The 1,002-nt window shown below is 67.2% G+C and overlaps 1 protein-coding gene across 1 annotated transcript in view; it reads left to right on the plus strand.

The window, feature by feature from the left end:
- Positions 1–644, plus strand: part of AURANDRAFT_11443 (hypothetical protein) — a gene marked incomplete at both ends in the record, with an annotated part of 5,216 nt that extends 4,572 nt beyond the window's left edge. The window contains one exon of the mRNA XM_009035382.1: positions 258–644. Coding sequence (XP_009033630.1) covers positions 258–644 — 387 coding nt within the window. The remainder of the gene's footprint in view (positions 1–257) is intronic.
- Between the last annotated feature and the right edge of the window lie 358 nt (positions 645–1,002).

Genomic DNA, 1,002 nt, shown 5'->3' on the forward strand with positions numbered 1-1,002 from the left:
GCTCGGCGGGCGAGGGCATCTGGCTGTGCTGGATCGCCAACGAGACCAAGGACGGCATCATCCCGGACATCGAGTACCCGTCGAAGACGTTCGGGGCCGAGTCGCTCGGCGACGACGTCATGCTCAAGCTCATGGAGATGAACGACAACCACGTCGAGTACCACACGGTGAAGGAGTTCCTCGTGTTCTGCGTCGACGGCCCGAGCGGCGCCGGCGCCGGCACCTGGACGTCGACGTTCCCGGGCGAGTACCTCAAGGGCGGCGCGGCGGCCGGCGGCCAGCTCGTCGACCAGCGGCTCCTGCCCCGCATCTCCGAGGGCGAGGTCCGCGTCCTCATGGCGGGCGACACGTGCCAGATGATCATCCACAAGAAGCCCGAGGGCGGCCTGTCGGCGGTCGGCGGCAACTCGGCGTACACGTACTACGAGCCGTCGGACCCGCTCTACGCGGACCTCCTGACGAAGCTGACGACGGACATCAAGAACGGCCTGATGGACGTCCTCGACCTCAAGGGCGAGGCGCTCCCGCTGCTCTGGACGTGTGACTACATCCCGAAGAACCCCGAGGGCTGGTCGAAGACGGAGAACGCGTGCGACATGGAGACGGAATACGTCGTCGGAGAGTTCAACTGCTCCTGCGTCGGCGTGTCCATGTTCCAGGCCGTCTGCGGCGGCGACAAGACGCTCGCGGACGTGCCGGACGCGGACTACTACGAGGCGTGCAAGCTGACGGATCTCATGGGCATCAAGGCGCTCGAGATGCTCGACACGGCCGCGGCGTCCAAGGTCCGCTACAACACGCTGCTGCCGTCGCCGGCGGGTGCCAAGTACTCGCTGGCCGTCGTCCAGTTCAAGGTCCCCGGCCACCCGAACGGCGGCTCGGACAAGGGCCCGGACGGGAACCGCATCGACTCGATCCCGATCGCGAACGGCGTGATCAAGGCCGGCGGGGCGTGCGACATGCTCCTCTACGACTACACGGACCACGCGGGCTTCGAGGCGA

The sequence above is a fragment of the Aureococcus anophagefferens genome, assembly GCF_000186865.1.
Source record: "Aureococcus anophagefferens unplaced genomic scaffold AURANscaffold_3, whole genome shotgun sequence".
Taxonomy (NCBI): domain Eukaryota; class Pelagophyceae; order Pelagomonadales; family Pelagomonadaceae; genus Aureococcus; species Aureococcus anophagefferens.